Raw genomic sequence first — 19,324 nt, 5'->3', positions numbered from 1 at the left:
ATAAGCGAAGTCGATTTAACCATATCCGTCTGTCTGTATATACGCGAACTAGATCCTCAGTTTTTGAGATATCGATCTGAAATTTTGCACACACGCTTTTCTTTTCAAGAAACTGCGCATTTGTCGGAAACGGCAATATCAGACCACTACAGCGTATTGCTGTCATACAAACTGACCGATAAAAATCAAGTTCTTGTAAGGAATCTTTTGTATTGGTGAAGGGTATTATAGCTTCAGTCCAACCGAAGTTATCGTTTTTTGTTAGCAATTACCAATGCACAATTTTTTATACAGCGAAATTTTCTCGGGTTTAAAAGTGATTTCTTTGAAATTCCAAATCCACTGAAACACTTAAAAAATCTTTCAAATGACTAGCATTTTGATGAAATGTGGTCAATTACGTTGACAATTTAATCTAAATTAAATATGGGCTTATGCATGCCAAAACAAAATTAAAACCTACCATAAACAATGTTGTCTTATGAAATACACCCGCTACTTTTGAAAATTGAAAAACAAAAACGTATGACAACCGATAACAGAGGCGATGACATTGAATATGTGAAACAAAGCGGCTTATTGGATAATTAGCAATAATTCACAAACGCTCGACAGCACCACAACAATAACATATAGCTTGAGAAAAAAACGTGTAAGCGATAAATCAAAAAAAAAATATTATTATATAAACACGTAGTGAGGCACTTTTTCGAAGTAGAGGCTGAATATTTATGAGTACAATAGCATGTGTTTAGTGAATACTTTTGTGGAAACATGATCAACAAGTTGTTCTTATTAATTTATTTTCTGTTGTTTTCGACATTAGTTTGTATTATTTCGTATTTATTTGCCACATTTTATATTACGCCGTCATATTCTGCGCCTCCGACTCAATTTCCGCTATTAGGTTTGTGACTTTGATACAATTTTATCAATGCGCCCAAATGTAGGCAAGATTTTTTTATTATATGAATGCAGTGATCGAAGGTCGAAAATGCTATTTTTTCAACGAATATTATTGATAGATTTGTCTAGCACCAACCAAACAATTGTGCTGCTAGTATCACTAGAACACATATAATATACTTTTTCAGCTATTGAATACTGAATACCCTTATTGCATGACCCTTTACTTTTCAAAATATCCACTAGCATCTAATTAGTGTCATTATCAGCTATGTAGTATGTGTCACGTCTCGCATTGCCACACACACATCATCACACGTCTCTGGTGTTTTTCGCTATCTGCTGTAACTATTTCATATTTGATTTGTACTTATAAAGCGAATAGGTATGTACATACATACATGTTCACACTATAAGGTTTATCGCTTCATTATAAGTGCAATAAAAGAGAAATGACGTCTGTCTCATTATGCCAGATATCTTTATGATAAGCTTTGTTGATTAAGCATGAGCAGGCGCATACCTACATACAAACACAATTTATATACTTATGTTTGCAAATAAATACATAGGTATAGATATGTATGTAAATGCTCTTTACTTTTTCGTATAATATTTTTATGGCACATGATCATCAGCAGCTGAGTAATTTTGCTCGATTTGATTGATTTAACAGCGAGGCAATGAAGTCGAGCGCATGCAACCAATTAAAGTAGTTTGTGATGCATATCATATACCTATGTAATTTACTGCACTATATATATGTACATATGTATTTAGATTTGATTGTATGCCATAATTATCTAACTTCTTATATACATAATCTACAATAGTCTGTATATACATATGTATTTATGTATGTGCTGATTGACTTCTCCTATGTTTCATATTAGATGACATACAAACATTTATATATTGTATACGTATGTAAGTGCATAATAGGTGTTTAACAAGTCTTTACACTGATCTTAGTGCCTTCATTATCTAATGTACGTAAATACATATTACACATTATATACATGTATGTCTGTATGCATCTATGTAAATTTAAAAAACGCTACTGTGATCAATGAGCCGTTGAAAACGTAGCAGTGAATCCTAGTGTGTCCAGATGGGATAGAACTAAACCGTTTTGGTCTAACTTTGGACCATACCCACATAATAAAAACTTAATAGAGTTTCCTAATGTGCAGCAATAGAAAATGCCAAATCGGATTAGCTTTTGCTTTACTTTGTCTCCGGTGAATCTGTTCTTCTGCACATATCCTATATTTTTAGTAGTTATCTTTGTCCGCGAAAAAAATGTTCGATACTCCTCTCGAACAATTTTTACTAGAACGTGATTACTTTTTTCTCCTTCAAAGAAATTTCTCTCTATCTTTGTACTATTTACAAGTACATTGCTTTAAGTACATAACATACTGTGGAGAGTTGGTAATAATTTTACTATTTAAAACATTTCTTGGATCTTCTTAGTTCTGAAATCATAAATAGTCATTGAAGTTTAACCAGACAAAATTTTTTGTTTAAGCCTCTCTTTAGTCAATAGTAATAGATCTATGCTTCTTTAGTGGCATGATCATTTGATACAGTTATACGATGATCTACGTATGATAAATATTTTACTATTGCTAATGTTTTTCGTATCCGAAAGTGAGTTGCTATGTTTTAACTTCCTAAGAAAGTTATGGCAACTAGTTAAAGCCCTACCTAAATATAGACTAATGCCTTTTAAAACATATCCCAATATCTTTCTTAGCAGATGTATTCAGTTAAAACATGCATATGTTATTATATATAAATTTAAAATAAATACACACTCATATACATAGACATACAAACGTTGATTACTGATTAAATCGCCGCACGCTATGGCGTTTTGTAGACCCGGTGGCTCTGTCTCAGAATTTCTTCGACTTCAGCTCACGATCTTGCGCCGGTAATACATAGTTATGTTCATATGATATACAAGTATATATATAAATACTTGTATATAAATGTCTAAGTGCCATTTATGTATGTCTGTGCATTGTCCGTACTCGCTACTTTGTAATGGAAGTGTTGGTAATTACTGATTTCGTCGCAGTGGCAATTGTTGTTTAATAGTCTGTCAATTATTTATTGGAGCTATCGATCAGGTGATTGATAAATTGAAAATTTACTAAGCTAGTGTATTAATATACATTTTATGTACATACAAGCACTTAGTGTATTGACAGATAAATGTGGAAAGCTTTGAGAGTGTCAATATGTAATTGAATACGTAATCAAATTATGTGTTCATATGCACACTTTCAAATTTCATAATTACTTTCTTAAACCTATTTAGTTTAATATCCGTCTAGTAGTAGGTTCAATAGATGGCGGAAAAAGTTTTTACTCTCAGATTTTTTTTTGTTTTGTTAACATATTGGTAAGCCTTCTCAAAGGTAATTTCATCTAGAAGCTTCAGTAAGGGGAAACCCATGTATTCACGGCTTCAAAAACAAAAAAGAAATTTTATTGTTTGTGTTAATTCACAAGTTGATCCCAGTTATAGTTTTGGAGTTACAGCTTTGAAAAGCTGCGCGCTCGAGGTCAGCCATATAGTCACTAAAAACTTTAAACGCGTTTTCCTCGAAACTATATATTCAAAGTAGGTTCTCATGACTACTCGAGAACTACACAACCGATCTTAATGAAATTTGACACAAGTCTTCAAGATATCCTTTACAAGGTCTTGAATTCAATTACAATTAACTTCTTTCAATTACACTTATTTAAAACAAAAAAACCTTGAGAAACTTTCACCAAAATTTGCGTTTTTTTTTAAACGTCTGCTAATAATACAGTTTTCACTTTGTTTGTTTTATCTCCGTCCAATACCTAGTTAGTGGTCTTAGTTCAAACACGTATTTTATTCTTTTTACTTTTGATGATCCTGTCAGAAGTTCTGCTGTCAAGGCGGAAGCACCTTTTTTCCGAGGGACTGCCGGAAATGACTTCGTAATGACCGAGTTTTCAATATTTATCAAATATGTACCTTTGGTAAAAAGTTCGAATAAAATATTTAATTTTTTATATGAAAAAAAAAAAATTATTGAAAAAGGGCATTTTTTGCTCAACGAAACCCATGTAACCCTTTAAGCATCATTCACATCAACCTTACGAAATATATACACAAATATTGGTCGAGCTTCATATAATTTTCATTATTCTTGCTTGTTATTTTCATTTCATGATTTATGTTTCCTGCAAACGTTTTAATTAGCCTGCATCATTCTATCACTTTCGCTCATCGCTGTTATTCATAAATGTCGTGTTTTGCAATGCATCATTGCATTGACTGGTCGCTAAGCACTTGAAGACTGCAATTGTAAATACATACATATATTATATTATATATTCTCATGTCAAACACACATTCGTGATTTTCAACCCACACTAATAGTATTTAAAGCAATTTAATGTAGTTGACTTGCAATTTCACGTTTGCCAATAATAATATGTGTGTATGTGTATAATAATTAATTATCAGGAAATTTATGAAACATGACAAATTAATTGATTTTTCACTGTATACAAGCTTCTTTCATTAAACAGGACTGTAGAGAATGTGACAGGGAAGTACTTACATATACATACAAATATAATATATAAATATATCTAATTGAGTTGCAATTTCATATAATATAATATACAAATATGTACCTCGAGTCGAGTCGATTTCATATATATCTGAAAACTCATATAATTGAAATTTTACATTCCTACTAAAGTAGCACGCATAGCTCCCAACAAGCTGAAGAGCATGAAGTGATTAATCATATGATCATCAGTGTTGATCGAAGGCATACACAGTGATTATTGACATATTATATAATATTATAGTTGCGTTTGATGTTTTAACTACTTCAAGACGACAAGGACGAAATAATTTAAAATATTAAATAATATTAAATAAATATTTAGAATTTAAATTCTAATAAAAAGTTTTCAAAGTGTTTTTGTATTTTCCATTTTACTCTCTCTCTTAGAGACAGTTAAATAAAATTTTTCTCGTTTTTTGTTAAACGAACGATAGCCAACGGAGGTGGTATAACTTGAGAATTAGTGAACGTTAACACGTTTAGCACTATATTTAAATTTCAGTTCAATATGGTCGCATATGTTCCACAAAATCAGTCTGGAAGATGATAAATGAAGTCCACGCTTAAAGTTTTCAGCAAGCGCACGCAAGTTGCTTTTTATAAATAAGCAGTCCTTGTTCTTTTTTGTGTGTTTTCGTAGGAATTTGGTTTTTTGAAAAAAAAAAACATTTATTGTGTTTACTTTTACTTCAGTGACTAAGTACACTTGATAACTTCTGCTGCTTTTGTGATCGCACACATACCATATATTGATACAATAATATTCTTACATGAGTATCAAGGGCTACGTCAAATGAATGGATCTCTCTACTTATACATATATGGACATACATACGTATTTAGCACATGCAAAAAAAATTTCTTAAAAGATAAATATGGTACATATATATACGAGTATATGTACATATGTACATGCTCATGTGAATACCACAAACCATATGCCTTTTGAACTACTCTCAAGAGCTTTGAAGGCCAATTGCTACAAACAACACAACAGTACATTGAGTCCACATTGCTTTTACCGTCTGGCATTTCGATGATGTCAGTTCGACGCACTGCAATGCTACATGTAAATACTTATTTGCGGTCAGACGGCCTAGTGTATTTGTAAATAAAGATTGCTGCAGAAGAAGAAGAATAAAGAAAATAATAATAAAAGTACCTCTTGTGTGTTATTAACGCATTTTTGTTTGATGTGAAAGTAAAATATTTATTTTAAACGTATGCTTATGTTTGTGTGGCTGCAAGTTGATTGAAGATTGTATATAATGCGTCAGCAATTTTCGTAAGCCTCCCAAGTGGAGCTTAGTGGACGCATATTAGTCGAAAATGTGTGCTGAGTGGTGATGATTTTTGAGTTAATTAATATTCTACTTTTTTTCTGATGTTAATTTAATTGATTGAGCGCGCTAGGCTGACACAAATAAAAAATAATAATATCCGAAAAATAATGTTTGAGCTCAAAAAATGCTTCATCAACACTTAGTATTAGCCGCTGGTGTTTAGTATCTGATTAAGAAGTTTTTGTTTAGAATTATAGAAAACATAAATTGCAATACAATAACCCTACTTTACAAGAAAAGTGACATAACTCAAAATAGTTAAAAATTTAGTCAAGTTTATTAAAATGGCCCTAACCCAAAATTTAATAGTCGTATATTTCACACTATCGGTGCAGGGTCGGTTTATTTAATTTTTATAAAAAAAAAATTGTACATACAAGTATATATGTCAGTAAGCGGTAGGTTACCGCTCGTTTAGTCTATTAATTAGACTTTAGATTAGCGCGGCCTAAACGCCATTTTAATATCTGTCAGAGTACGATGCGATCATGCATTTTTTAAATTATTCAATTTCTATTTTAACGATAAAAAGTAAAAATCAATATCTCGTTCAATATTTTTTATTTAAAATATAGTTTAACTATAATTCGATATTGGCTATTTCTGTTCTCACTGTCAGATATATTTTGATTTTGTATTAAATGCTATTATCGATTATCGTAATATTTAGTTTATCGAAACATTGTATCGTGTATTGTACAACAATAGTAGTCCGATTTAAAATATTTCTTTGGATATTGTACTGTACCATATGTATATATTTTAAAGGCTCCTCGACCTTTCCTTCTGGGAAACATAATATACCATGTTCAGGGTATAAAAATATATCGGGTAAAAATGCAAGATCAAGATTTGTGAAAAATGGAGACCTAGAGGGTAGCAACAATTATGTAGGTGTCACATTCAAGTCATATCAACAGAAGACGCAGCTGGTAGCAATGAAACGAGTATGGACTAAACAACTAAATATTCCACATTTATTTTATTTTCCAGATCAATGACCTGATAACCTACAAATATCAATAATTACAACCACATACACACTGTATACATACATAACCTCACAAAAAATATTTTCTCAATCAGTGATTAAAACCAGCAGATCAATGTCGTTCAAAAGAAAATATTATCGACGTAAAGTGTAGTGAGTTATTTTAAGTTGTGTACAATTCTAAAGTCTTTGTCCCGAAAAAGTTTAAACGTCGTTCCGTTAAATTGAGAATCCAAGAGCAAATTTATTTAAAAAAAAACTGACCTTTATCCAATTTTATGAGTTACTAATATTAGGAAACGATTTTATATAAACAAAAAACAAACAAAGAATCTACCTGCAAGGCAGTATTTCTCACAAATGGCCACAAATTCTATATACATAGAGGATAGCAACAACAGCACTGAAGAGAGTGAATATACCATATCGAAACATATCCCCGCTACAGCAATGACACACGAAGAACACATGAATACCGCCGAAACGCTACAAGGCGAAAACGCCAACACGCAAGCAGCAGATACACCCAGTATGAGCGCTAATAATGCTATAACGGGTCTCCAGCATGCCATTGGCCCACAACGGTTAGGTGATGATGTCTTTGAAAACGCCTTCGACGAGTCCATGGATTGTCTGGAACAGGCCGAAGCGGATGGTTACGAATCGGACTCGGAAAGCGCCAATGAGTATGACGATACAGTCAGCGATTCTGTGACGACTGGGCTGCGTACCATTGACAGTGAACATCTGACTTTCTCAAGTGGTTTTGGCAGTTCGATGTTATCGAGTTTTCCACCAACCGGTTCATTCGATTACAACAGTTGTAGCAGTAGCAGTGACAGCGAGGAGGAAGTACGCGCAAGTGTGCAACATGACGAGCGGTTGGGCAAGTTCCTACCGGTTGATTCGCGATTAGACATCTTTCATACGCGTCCATATTTATTGCCATTCGTAGAGCGCCGACGTTTGTCGCAATGCAAGGAGGAGGATGAGGATGATGGCGACAAGTCACCGCAGCCAAATACAAGCGGCATGTTGGCGCCGAAATTTGAGAAGTCGACTTTGCCTACACCGCCCCCACCACCACCGACCACTGATGAGGCAGCGGTAGAGAAGTTTAAGGAGTTGGAACGTTTGCGTCAACAATTTATGCATAAAATAGACAGTATCAACACCAATAATGTGGACGATATAAAAACGGTTACAGTGACCGCAGATAATTTTTCACCTCCGCCACCACCACCAATACCGCCAACAATATTGCCACCCTCGCTTATCAATTTGCTGCAGTCAACTAAGAAGAAACCACTGCCGATGATTAAGGCAGCCGAACCGCGTAAAGCAATTATGCCTGCACCGCAAATAGCACCGGCGCCAAACGAAGGCGCCCCGCTGAATAATCATCTGCCGCTTGCAGGTTCTATAGGCAGCGTAACCACCACAAACCACAATGCACCGCTGGTGACAACACACGCGCAGCCATCCGCTACAAATTTCTCCTCAAACACCACCGCAATAGCCACAAGCAATGCATCATTGAATGCGTCAAAACTCGCACAAATCAATTTACCGCACGCCGAAAGCTCTGAAAAGCTTATTATTAAAGGTAAATTTACCGTAACCAAAGCAAAGGAGACACCCGAACTTCAACAATTGCGCACGGAGGCCGATAAGCTGAAACATTTGAGTTCTAGCGCCAATGCACACACTATCAGCTTCCCCAGCAGCTATGGTGGTTATACCTCTGTGCAAGGGCTTTTCTCACAGCGTTACGGTAGTCACAAATACCCCACCGCCGTGCCGCATCTTTCGAAGAAATTTTTCGATGCCTCTCTAGTTGAAATACGTGCGCCGGGTACCAGCAATTCATCGCTCAACGAAGAGCGTCCGAATTGTGAACAGATCTCAAAAAGCACAGTGAACGCTACATCTACGCCTGCATCCACACCTACAACCAAAGCCATAACAACTCTCATTCACCACCAAAGTTACAATAATTGTGATAATAGTTTAGTGAAACTACGCGGCGATTTAGCGCACTTAGATGATGTGTGGATAAAAAGATCGGCGATCACAACTCCATCAAGGAGGCAAACGCTAGATGAGAGTGCATTGGGGATTGGGCACACAACAGCTGCGCCGTCGGAAGATGTAAGTTCTTTGCTCGAAAGTGATACAAAATTGTAAAAATTCGTGCCATTTTAACCTGTTCAACAATTGAATTTATAGAGTATAGTAACTAGTAATGCTAATAACGAATCATGATCATCTTCGAAATTTCATTATATACTCATATATAAAGAAACAGATCACAGTTTATATAAATTTTTCTGAATATCATCAAATAGTTTAGATATAAAATTTCTTTCAAAAAAATCGCAGAAAGCCAGTTGTTCAAGAATCACTTTTTATTTCATGTACTCGTCTTTAAACGTAACATTTAAGAAATTTGTGCGTGGAAATGTAACTCTACATTTTAAACAAAATCATATACGAAATTTGTGGAGTTTAGTTCATTGGCTTTGAAGTACATACTTGCCCATCCCCCCTATGTTCAAATACCCCCTGTGTTTATTTGCAAAGCAATGCTTCCGACGAGACCAAAATATTTACATTTGTCTGCTTTCAATTTTGACTGAGTGAAGTAAATGAGTACCAAGCAGCCTTGGGCTTTTGCCATTGTCGATCAATGCTCGAAAAAAAATTAAATGTAACAATTACGATTAGGCATATTTTTCAAGAGGCCATTAACTTAACAGCAATGGAAAGAATTGCGACTGATAATAAGTCAATATATGTATGTATTTAAAGGTACACACACATAAACATATGTATATATATATCTATAAATAAACACATTTGCGTATGTGCCTTTGTTTGCCAACAATTTCACTTGTCCATTTATCTAATTATAACGTAAATTATATGGGTGTGTATTATATTGGTGTAATTGCTTCCTCTCTCCGGACATAAAAGCGAGTAAAATTGTAAGCACTTTTATATTATCGACCGTATTTATAGCGTAAGGGTAATATCGTATTTATAAACTCCCAACGTCGAAATACATTACACTTTCTTGTTTAATTATTGGCTTTGCATAATTGCGGAAATCTTGATTTGATTCGGTTAAAACCTTTTATTTTCGCTGCTTAAACCAATTTCTTTATAATTTGCATGGCAACTGTGTCAGCGAAGACAAGCATTTATGTAAAAATTATGTAAGTAGATTGATTCAGAAAAGTTAGTGCAGAAAATGCTGAAAAGCAAAAAATTTAACTATGTATAATGTATGCATGTATTTATAGACAGGTGATTCATATTACAGTTTTCAATAAAAGAAATTTAACACCATATTCAAGTAAGTAGGTACCACTGGGGCTAAAATCCCCTCACTTTATTTTCCTCCTCTTTGAACCACCCCGTGCTTTTGATGTAGTTCATCAGTATTAAGAGTTTTATCTGTGAAATTTCAGAAATATTAAACTATTCGAATCTTTGTGGCTTTGTGGACGAAATGAAAAAATGGTTGATAATTTTTCATAATTCAGAGAGACACTAGGTATTATTCCTTGGGCATCTTTTTTTTCCAATGAGTTGGCAAGATCAAGGAGATCAATTGCAAGAGAAATAAGGATCTGACAATGACAATGCGGTATGAAAGATACCAGGTTCAACGTCTCCTGGGGTTTTTGGTCTTTTTAGAACAATATTTTGGAATAAAAATATTATTTTATAAATATATTAATCGAATATTCATCGTAAACGTTAACCGCTAATATATCGCACTCATATTTTTGAGGCTTCACGATATCCCACAAAAAATATCAATGAAGTCTTCGAGACGCTTAATAATGCGATTGCCGATTCGATGTCACACTATCTCTTAAAAATAATAAAAGTAATGAATGCATGAATGCTTTTTCAATCAATATATAGTAAAACTTTATATACATATTTCATAGCTAAAAAGTAAAGAAAAAGGGTGTCAAAAAAGCCAATGGAATTGACTTCTATTAAACAATTAATGCTAAAAATAGTGCTTTGGTGAAATTGGTTGGCGACAGCAAAAAATTATACGTAGTTTACCAAGACCCTCGCATTTTTGTGAACAAATAAATTAAGCAGGAGGAAACAAATGAGTAATTTACTAAACAAAACACACAAAAAGGGTAGATAAAAAACAAGCATAAAAAACGCAGCAAAAATCATAAATTAGTCTGAAATACACAAAAATTTCAACGGCAAATAAAGTTTTATTCCGACAACGTTCGCTTATTGGCATACGAAGAAAGCAATAAGAGACTTAAGCAAGGGAAAAAAGAAATGTGCGCTTTATTAATACTACATATAGAATATTCAAATTTTTATACACAAATTTATGTAATTAATTAATGTCAGATTATTTGTTTTTTATAAAACACTTTTGAACTACAATATGAAAATTAAAATATTCTTTGTAATTATGTGACATCTAAATGACCTTTATTAAGCTACCAAATAGAATAAAACTGTTATCATTTGGTATTTTATGAAACCTTTGCTCCGTTAAGGATACTGATTATTATGTTTGATCTTAAAATTATCAATTCTTTAAAAAGAAAATATTATTTGCGCGATAGCGGTATAGTTCCGACTCTTCACTTTCCCAAGAGTCCCTCGGCAACTGTTCGATATTATTGATCTACAAATTATTAATTTATTAAGTAAACTTTTTTATTAAAGATTGCCTACTAGTTCCTATTCTGCACTTTCTTAATATTTTCTTTGAGATCTTCGCAAAGTTTTCGACTATAACAAATAATCGATTTCAATCCCGATTGTCCACTAGTTCTTGCCAGGGCTGCAAACCACTACAAAAATCGATGCGGTTCGGTTCAGTGGTAAACCGTCAATGAAAGAAATTTTATTGTAGTGTGGTTCTGGTATTTTTTCTTCGAATCTATCTACTATCTTCGCACCGAATTGAAATCCTCTTGAAAACACAGTTTGTGGATTGTGGAACCAAAGTCGTTCTGACCGACATTGTGTGTTTTCGATGAGTTTTCATTGACAGTTCACACATCTATTTGTTTACATTTGTTATGTACCCTACAAGAACAGTGACGGTCATCTGATGGGTAATATGACAGTCATAGCTGAAAAAATTTTGTCAGCGCGCAGAACAAAGTTTCTATCATTTTCTTAAGAGCCTTGTTTTCTTTTTGTTTGTTTGTTTTGTTTTTTCTGAGTCATTGCTGACCATAAATAGCTGAAAATTGTCAGTTATGACTGAAACGCTATCAGAAGTGAAAAATTCGTTTGCGCAGTAGATAATATAATTTTTATTTCTTTAATAAATTTCAAACTTTTAATCAAAATTAGTTATAATAATATACTTAAATATAAAAAGGAATGCAAAAAAAATATAATAAAATATGAAAATATAAAAATAAATTTTCACTTGATGCCATCTTCTCCTTTCAATAGTTCTGCGTACGTCTTTCTCCAATCAGTGGATAGTTCTGAATTTAAAAATGCAAATGTAAATTAACAGTACTAACATATCAAATGTGAGTGTATTGGTGAACCCATCAGCATTTTCTTGTAGGGTACGTTTAGGCCAATTATGGAATGTGAACAAATTGTCAACTGACATTTAGGGCTGGCAAAATATGTCTTCTAATAATATCGATTAAACTAGAGCAGGTACCGATTATAATGAGTGGAATGTAAGTTTTCAAGGCGGTTTCAGCGAAAACTGTGTTTTCGTTTGACAGATTTTGTATGGATGAAAAACACAAGTTTTCGCGTGAAAACCTCTTTTGTCACGAATGATGAAAACACGAATTTTGTGTCGGTGCGAACATAGTATAAGCAAGTGAAATAATTAAAAGCTCTTGTGTACTGATTTCACACTCATTTTAAAAATATTTTCAAAGTATTCACTTTAAAATTATTCCAACCGCGATTTGTTCCAGACGCGATTTTTTTTTTAATTTCATCTTATGGGAAGGGTTGCGGTTTTAAGCACGTCGAATATTATTTAACTTAAAATTGCTTTTTGGAGATTTTCCTTTTGAACCGAACCGAACCGAACCATTTTTTTGAGTCATTTCCGGTTCGGTTTTCGCTTATAAAATAAAAACGGTTTACTTTTTACTTTCCTAACAGTTTCTTTGTAATTATATTATATTAAATAATCGATTTCGATAGTGCTTGCTAATCGAATAGCGAAGCTGACGTTTTTTTTTGTTTTTCTAATTAATTATTTTTCACTGAACTAAAAAATAAGGGCTGTATTACTAATTTATTTGTAAGCCCCAAACCTGTAATGCAACGCAATCGATTGATCTACTCGTACATATCGAAAATTTAATTCAATTTATTTTTTCTGTGCTATCGAGTTATAATAATATTTAATTTTTGGAGCTGGCATATAATATTTTGCATTTGTTGATTTTCTTAGAAACTTATTAAAAATAAATACGCAAACATATTCCTCAGGTAATGCCTTCATAAATACCTCAAATATCACACAAAAGTTACTACTTAAATACCATAAACCGTTTTGCAACCATATTTTGAGATTTGTCAAAACAAAATACCAAGCAATAAGCAACTACATTACCATAAATAAAAATTATGTAAATAAGTTTTGCATGTCTATAATTGCAAAAGCCATAACAAAGTCCTAATTGCTGTGCTCATTATTTGATTGTGTATTCGATTTTAGTGAGATTTATTTTTCACTTTTGCTTTTCACATGTTCACTTAGCTATTAAATACATTTGTGCAAATACATATGCTTAAGGAAGTGCATAGACATATGTATATATTCATTTATATACATACATATTAACATATTTATTTAAGTCTTCAAAAAAACTCGATTTCATTTGTGCAAAATTTCATTCAAAAATTCAACAATAAATACGGCAGATGTACGATGTACCTCGTATGTAGATATGTGTGCATATAAATGCGCAAACAAATACATATGTACGAGTATGCTTGTATAACAATTATATTTTACTTAACTTAAACGATCAATCTCACTTGTGTTTCACGTAAAAGAAAAGAATATACCTATACATACATACATATCTAGGTATTAAGTTGATATTTGATATGAAAATGTGATGTCGCATCGACAATATTAATCAACGGGCCGAGAAGGTTTTCTATCAAAAATAATGAAGTGTTCAGACTCGAACTTTTTAATGGTGTCGCGCGTTCTTTTGTAAACATAAGGTTTGACGAGTCCAGTTGTCAGAATTGTTTTTTATTATATTGATATGTAGGGTTTTCCAATACGACACGCTAATCGTTAAGGAAATTCAAATGTTTTTTATATAATGTGAAATACAGTCGATACGTACTGAATATAATGTCATTCAAATGACTCAACGACTTCTTTTGCATGAACGAATTCGATGAACCCACTTTTCGTGTACCTTTTCCACTAAATTAAGTCTATGTCAAGAATAGCACGTTCAATAATGACTTCTACAGCTTAAAGAGAGAGTGTGGTTTATAGTTAAAGACCAATGACTTCTAATAACCCCACAAGAAGTAGTCTAATAGTGTTAAATCATAACTAGTTAAAGACATTCAATGTCACAATTTCTTGAAATTATCGAATCTCCAAACTTTTCTCGCAATAATTCGGTTGGTGCAAGTGTTGTGTGTGCCAGATGTTTTCAAGATCAAATTCTTCCAATTGTGGCCATAAAAAATAGATCTATATCGCTCTCCATTGACAGTAACGGTGTAACTAGCTTCATTTCGAAAGAAGTATGGACCTATGATTTCGATCTATGATGTGATCGACAGTTTTGTTTATTTACCGCACCACTCAGCTAAAAGTAAGCCTTGAAAAGCGCACGAAAAGTTGCAATTGGAGAACAATTATTTTGTTAATAAAATTTAATAATTTGTAAACGTTGTTTTTGCGTATGTAAACATTACTGCACACAATTTAAAAAATTACAGATCATGACATATTAAAAATGGCTGTAACGACACTTTGAAATCATATCATCCCTATTGGAAAAGCCGATACATGCCCTTAAAGTACGATACAATTTTCATTTCCAAAAATAAAGACAACCTTAAAGAGCTGTTTTTTTACATCAAGTTACATGAAAAGTGCTGAAAGAGCTAAAGGCTAAAAATCGAGTTTGAGAATAAGTGCATAATGTTGAATGGGAACCATTTTGAAAGGGGCAACGAATGAATAAATAATTATATTTTTATATTTTTTCAAAAAACAAAAAAATATATATGTATGTATATTCATGGGTATGTTAATTGTTAAATTTATTTGACTATAAACATTTTTACGGCATTTTTAACATTTTTTTTTGTAATAAAAAACAACAAAAAATTATTTTATTTAAACAAAATGAGAAAACTTAAAAAATTTATTTACTTTATATTATATTATTTTTTAGTTTTATTTTCCATTTGCTTGGTTAATTCTAATTAATGGATTTTTTCATTTGGAACTAATTAATATCTCATTGAAAGGCTTTGTTGTTTGATGAGGTTTATTAATGAAACACGGTGAAAAACAGCCAAAATGAAAAATATAAATTCTTGCTTAAATAACCAGTTTAATTTTAATAATAACGTGTTTAGATAGCTGTGGCATTATTTTCAATTTTCGCGAAATTTCAGCGAAATGTATGAGATCTTGAAAGGAAAAAATTACTGAAGAACCAGCTATCTATTAGTAATATCAAGCTTGCTCAATCGATATACATATGTGTGGTATAGGAATCTGGTATTTTTTTTTAATCAAACTCAAATTTTCTCACTGTACTAGGTTGAAGTTTTAATAAATCGTTCTAACTTATGCGCTGTATTGACTTCTCTTGGTATAATGAGAACATTCTAGTTGTTGTTCCTGGACTCCACTGATATTCGATTTTTTTTTTTGTTTTGCTACAATGATTCTACAATAGATGTGGAATTAGTTACCTGGCCTTGGTTCTAGTACTGCTGGAAGGACTGTGTCATAATTGTTTGTAAGCTTCGAGGCCTGCTTATGTAAGACCTGTTTCTATGAAGTAATGTTCGAATGTAAAAATATCGCACTAATTGATAAGATACTTTTTCTGATTGTTTTCTTTCATTTTTGTATAAAACGTTATGTTTACAATTGTTATAAAAACAAAGTACCGCTTATTTAAAAACAAAAAATTAGATTGATATAAGTGGAACAAAATAAAATACTTACCTATTTTCATGATGAAATTCCTACGTTGCCTTGGTACATACATAACATATTGTACAACACACAAACGTTTATTTTGACAATCATAAAAACAAGGCGCTTGTTTGTTCTTGCCTTGTTAGTTTTTTATGAATGTCTTTTAGATTTTTATGAATGTCTTTTAGCTTTTTATGACGTTGTTTATACATTTTTGATGTACGATAGATATGCGGTCACGTAGGCGTCTAGAAGGAGAGCCAAAACACAGTGTTATTTTTTGTTATTTTTTTGGCATATATGGATTTTCAATTTTTTTTTTTTGTTATTGCCTGAATATCTCCGTTTTTTATCTGACAATTTTTTCCATCAATTTTATTTAGACATGTGTATTAACACTATTTTTCTGCTAAAAGTCTGTGTATATGTGTATCCATAGGTGCGAATGTTTAACATTAATTGTTTGTGCTAATTGTTTTGCGGTTTCGCATAGTTTAATGTTTGCCATTTTGTTGAACTTGCTTCGCGGTTTTGGTTTTTTTATTTCATTTTATATATTTTCTTATTTTTTCTTTCCACATTCGCTTAAATGTAATTTGTTTATACATATGTATGTCCAGAAGTTTGATACACGTCGGGCACGTGACGAGAATATCTTATTCCCGCTTTGGTAGGTGTGCTTATTGAAGAACTTTGTTAATTTTTTTTTTCAATTTTCAATACAATTTGTGGCCTTGTTCCGATTTAGACAAACACACTGCTGTTTATCAAAGTAATATGCAAGTCGAATTTGTGGGTGCTGATTAGTTAATCGCAGACGATTGTTTGATATTTCTAACTGCTTTTGGCATAATTTCGCTTAACATGAAACTTCATTGAATCAGAATATACATATATTCATACATATGTACATATATATATCAACATTTTCAGTTCCATTTATTTCGAATTTCTTCATTCAATCGTCAGAACGTCGACCGTAGCATCTTATAAAGTGCAATAGCTCGGAGAATTATTTCAAACTTTCGTGAAAATTTCCAATGGAATTTTACTTAGTCTTGTAACGATAGGTTTGTAACGATAACAATTCAGTATCAGTCTCATATTTTCCATGCGGATTCTAAAACGTTTCGTTTTTAACCTAAGTATTTTATATATACGTATTTCACATAACTCCTGAATGAAAAAAAAGAAAGTAAAAAATTACGCTATTGACCATTGAGATAGCGAGTGTTCCGGGTATTACAACAAGTCCACACTCCAGTAGATATGGAAAAGCTCGAAATTCGCTCTTTGATTTGCTGATACTTCTAAAGCTTTTTAAGAACACCAACGATTCCTTGCTTTTCTTGATCCAGTCACAGCCGTAGCTGAACTTCTTTTTCAATAGTTAATTCTTTTCAACCTATAATAAACAAATATGGCTTTCTCTCTTTCCTCGTGTTTGAGATTGCTGATGAATAATATCAGAATGGTTACAATTAAGGAAGATCGAAGGTGAACGGGGTAAAGATTGGGACTTATTGTACTGATCACCTACACTTGTAGTATTGCGTCTGCTTTGGCATCTGAATTCTAACGAAGCATCTTCTTTAGCGACCTACATACATATGTACAAATGTATGTATGTATGTACTTAACTTGTTGTTATTGATTTCAGATTAAAACTTTTGCTATTCTTCTCCACTTCAATTATTTATACTTGTGTACATAGTATGTAAGTGTGCTGCTGCTATTAAACACGTGACTTTATATCGGAGCTATCAGTTGTTCAGCTTACGATTTCTTAGAAACCTGTTGCATTCTCGTTTGTCGCTACTTCGCTTACATCGCTTCATCTCGCATGTTCTTTCTCCCGCTGAACATTTGTTCGCCATTCTTCTCCGTTTGCGTTTGCGTTTGCATTATTCCTTATTCGTTCAACGTTTTTTGCGCATACATACGTCGAAACATGCATATGTATGTATGTATTTAAATCTTCTTCACGGTTCGGGTTCTTCCAGTTCGCACTGGGTACATATGTATAGAAGCTTACTAATGGTTAGGGTATGTTCATCGCCAGCTTATGACGTAATTGATACACAAATAACAGCATGTTGCCATATTTTGACCACCACTGGATGTTGACATACTTACAAATTTCTTAATATATCATATGTATGTATTGTATGTATGTATGTGTACTTCTTTATTTAAAGTGAATGGAAAGTATGTTGAAATATAATAAATAGAAAAATGGGATTGACAGAATAATTTTCATTTCGGAAAATTTCCGCCTTCATCTTTCAATTTTTTCCACAAACTCACTGTGTTCGGCACATATTGCGGCTTTTATCTTTCAAGACTATAATTTGTTTGCCAAATTATTTTTCTCTTTTGGACATTTCTTTTGCACTCTTCTACGCCATCAAATATTTTACAAAATTTGCTTGTCAATTCCCTTTAATCAACAATTTTGAAATTTCAGCTAGACATGTTAATACAAAGCTTGATAAATTTAGGGTTATTCACTTAATTGGGCAAAAGTTGATTATATTATACATACTTACATACATATGTACATATGTAATATATAATATGTGACTTTATTTATTTAATGAAAGGTCGTCAAAGTTTTCTGTTCGCATGACTTCGAAAAATGTGGTTATGTTATTAAATTTTTTTTACCCCCGATATATTATTACAAGAAAATCAAAATGTTTAGGTATACAGAAATGTTGTTGTTGTCGCTGTGGCCAAAAAGCATTTTTCAAATAGTTTTGGAATTTCAGCTGAGTTGACAGTTTTTATCCGGATATACATATGTATGTATGTACATATCTACATTTATTCAAGTTCATCTAGCTTACGAAGGGCTGTCCTGACTTTCATGGGAATGGAATACAGAAATAGCAGTTTTGCTTACCCGGCATCAAAAACGTATAACGCTATTGTTGAAAATTTTGCAATTTATATCAGAATATCCTTATTTTTTATATCAACCTAGTATCTGTTAGTTTTTAATTCACACTTCATAACTGACATTTTACAAAAATATACTGGCTACTTCTGTGCTCGCTATGTTTGTGCTTTGCTCTCTTGTCAAAAAATCTACATGTGAAAACAGTAACAAACTTATCCAGTTGAAGGCAATATAATATAAGTGAATATGAATCTTCATTAAAATAGCATAATCTCATTTTAATCTCTCTCTATTTGGTTATGCCAGTCGATATGATTTATACCAGTTGTTTGAAACACCAACCAACACCAAGTTAGGATT

At 32.6% G+C, this 19,324-nt stretch overlaps 1 protein-coding gene across 2 annotated transcripts in view; it reads left to right on the top strand.

The window, feature by feature from the left end:
- The window catches only part of SNF4Agamma (SNF4/AMP-activated protein kinase gamma subunit), a 172,485-nt gene that overhangs the window by 61,629 nt on the left and 91,532 nt on the right, over nt 1-19,324 (top strand). The window contains exon 2 of one of the 2 annotated variants that reach the window (XM_070110779.1): nt 6,872-9,020. The exons of the other annotated variant lie outside the window; for it this stretch is intronic. Coding sequence (XP_069966880.1) covers nt 7,230-9,020 — 1,791 coding nt within the window. The 5' untranslated portion in view covers nt 6,872-7,229. The remainder of the gene's footprint in view (nt 1-6,871; nt 9,021-19,324) is intronic. 2 annotated transcript variants of the gene reach the window in all.

Source organism: Bactrocera oleae, chromosome 2 (genome assembly GCF_042242935.1).
Source record: "Bactrocera oleae isolate idBacOlea1 chromosome 2, idBacOlea1, whole genome shotgun sequence".
Taxonomy (NCBI): Eukaryota; Metazoa; Arthropoda; class Insecta; order Diptera; family Tephritidae; genus Bactrocera; species Bactrocera oleae.
The sequence above is the reverse complement of the archived record's forward strand: the minus strand, read 5'-3'. Positions and strand labels throughout refer to the sequence as shown.